Genomic DNA, 340 nt, shown 5'->3' with positions numbered 1-340 from the left:
TTAACGGCATCAACCACCATGTAGCTTCCCTGCCTCTCCACCCGAGCTAAGGTTCCTGTGGTGGTGGGAAGAGACACCTCACTCCCATTTACCTGGTGGGATGAGAGATTAAAGATTAGATGCACAAATATTGAGGAGGCACTTGTTATTACCTTGGTTTACACCAGGCAGATATAGAGACTAGTTCATCTTGAAAGTAATTAGGCATTTACCGTTACTCTTTTGTTTGGTCCAATCCTTATGTACACATTCTCTGTTCGATTCGAAAGGTATACATCCACTGCTGATACAAACGACACGCGGTTGTTACCACGGTGATTATTGGTGGCTACTACTTGAA

The 340-nt window shown here is 43.8% G+C and overlaps 1 protein-coding gene across 1 annotated transcript in view; it reads right to left on the bottom strand.

The window, feature by feature from the left end:
• Positions 1-340, bottom strand: part of LOC111652277 (alpha-tectorin-like) — an 11,902-nt gene that overhangs the window by 3,039 nt on the left and 8,523 nt on the right. Inside the window, 2 exon segments of the mRNA XM_087172969.1 lie at positions 1-92; positions 213-334. Coding sequence (XP_087029095.1) covers positions 1-92; positions 213-334 — 214 coding nt within the window.

The sequence above is a fragment of the Seriola lalandi genome, unplaced genomic scaffold (genome assembly GCF_002814215.2).
Source record: "Seriola lalandi dorsalis isolate HSWRI2012SDOR001 ecotype SW California unplaced genomic scaffold, Sedor1 jcf7180002053933, whole genome shotgun sequence".
Taxonomy (NCBI): domain Eukaryota; kingdom Metazoa; phylum Chordata; class Actinopteri; order Carangiformes; family Carangidae; genus Seriola; species Seriola lalandi.
This window is presented reverse-complemented; position numbering and strand designations above follow the sequence as displayed.